Source organism: Haplochromis burtoni, unplaced genomic scaffold (genome assembly GCF_018398535.1).
Source record: "Haplochromis burtoni strain Fernald_Lab_line unplaced genomic scaffold, NCSU_Asbu1 Contig_578, whole genome shotgun sequence".
NCBI classification, from domain to species: Eukaryota; Metazoa; Chordata; class Actinopteri; order Cichliformes; family Cichlidae; genus Haplochromis; species Haplochromis burtoni.
The window spans coordinates 97,793-99,413 of record NW_024582939.1 but is presented as its reverse complement, the minus strand read 5'-3'; the positions used below and the strand labels follow the sequence as shown (position 1 = coordinate 99,413).

Genomic DNA, 1,621 nt, shown 5'->3' with positions numbered 1-1,621 from the left:
AAACTACTTCCAAAAACATTCAGCTTTGATATTAATGAGTTTTTTGGGTTCACTGAGAACATGGTTGTTGTTCAATAATAAAATTATTCCTCAAAAATACAACTTGCCTAATAATTCTGCACTCCCTGTAGTTGCCATAGTAAATCATTTTCTACTCTTTATTGAAATATAATTTCTATAGTTCAGGGCCTCTTCTTTGGTATTTTAGTAGCATAATATTCAGTTTGCATTTTCTTGAGGTATATTTTAAATGACTGCCCAGCTTTTTCTGGATTTCTTTTTTTCTTTTTTTTCTTCTAAAAGCCACAATTTACAGCTATAAGAACAGCTAAGTACGTCAAATGATTAGCATGATCATGGCTCAGAAGATAAAAAACAACATCTCTTACTTGGAATGAATGGAGGGTAGTTGAGGTTGTTTAAAGAACAGCCCTTTGCTGATCCTTGCTTGAAATTAGAGACCTCATTCATGTCCTGCAAGGACATACAGTAGATTTCAGTGAGAGGACTCTTGTTTTGTTTAAAGATGGTTATGAAGTAAATTTTTTTCCATGTTTGTTAAGTTAACAAAATTCTTATTATTAATGCTCTTTCTCGGCCCTTGGCCATTTTGACAATTTTCGGTCAGGCCACAACTATTCATACCTCCGTTTTCTGTATTCAAAACTGACTTACAATCCACAGTGCATCATGTTTGACCTCCCTGTAGAATCGCTCATACTCATCCACCCACCAATCTATGCAGGCTTGGCTGGTGTAATCTGGAAATACAGCCTCTCCTGGCCACACCTTTGAGTGAGAGAATGTGAGAAAAAAAACCTTGACTAGTCTACATTAGTTAACATCACTCACAGTTTTCAATTCTGGTTCTGTATAGGTGTAAGTACAAATTTTTTTTATTTATGTGCTCATTTTTTATGCACTTAACATATATGGATGTGAAACATGGCTGAAACAAAGCAGCAATTTAGTCTGCAAAATAATCTATATCAACATAACACAACATCACCAATCAACATAACAGGGCACGATCAGTCACAATTATGAGCTCTGCAAGAAAAATATAAATGTTCCTATGTAGATGTTGCAGGACCAGTTTAGGGAAGTGGCAATGACAGAAAATAGAGGACAGATGAAATACAGGAGAAGAGGGATTGATGAGAGAGAGATGGCTAAGGAGAAAAGGGATAAAGAGACAAATGAGTTGAGGAAGAGTAGAAAGGAGAGGAGAAATCGATAATGCAATAGAAATCTCCAGACGTGACTGTGTGTTAGAAGTCATCCTTAATGACATGTATTGAGAAAAATGATTAATCCACTGAGAAAGGCAGAGTTTTTGTGCATTTGTGTGTGTATGTTTGTGTGTGTGTATGTGGCTGTATTTCTGTATATGAACACTCTTGAAGAGCACACTAGATATTAAATCTCAAGGTTGCTCCACTCTAGCTATCTTTTACCTTTACTTCCATGGGCAATAACTTTACAACCTAGTTTTCAGCAAAGACATGAATCATACTTATGTACGCTCATGTGCTTGCACCCACACCCACACACACACACACACACACACACACACACACACACACACACACACACACACACACACACACACACACACACA

At 36.7% G+C, this 1,621-nt stretch overlaps 1 protein-coding gene across 2 annotated transcripts in view; it reads right to left on the bottom strand.

The window, feature by feature from the left end:
• The window catches only part of LOC102311972 (sucrase-isomaltase, intestinal), a 64,890-nt gene that overhangs the window by 46,118 nt on the left and 17,151 nt on the right, over positions 1–1,621 (bottom strand). For both annotated transcript variants that reach the window (XR_006053041.1, XM_042214513.1), the window contains exons 13-14: positions 676–789; positions 390–474 (exon numbers count right to left, since the gene is read on the bottom strand). Coding sequence is in view for 1 of the 2 variants with exons in the window: in XM_042214513.1 (XP_042070447.1) it covers positions 390–474; positions 676–789 (199 nt within the window). In the remaining variant the exon portion in view is untranslated. The remainder of the gene's footprint in view (positions 1–389; positions 475–675; positions 790–1,621) is intronic.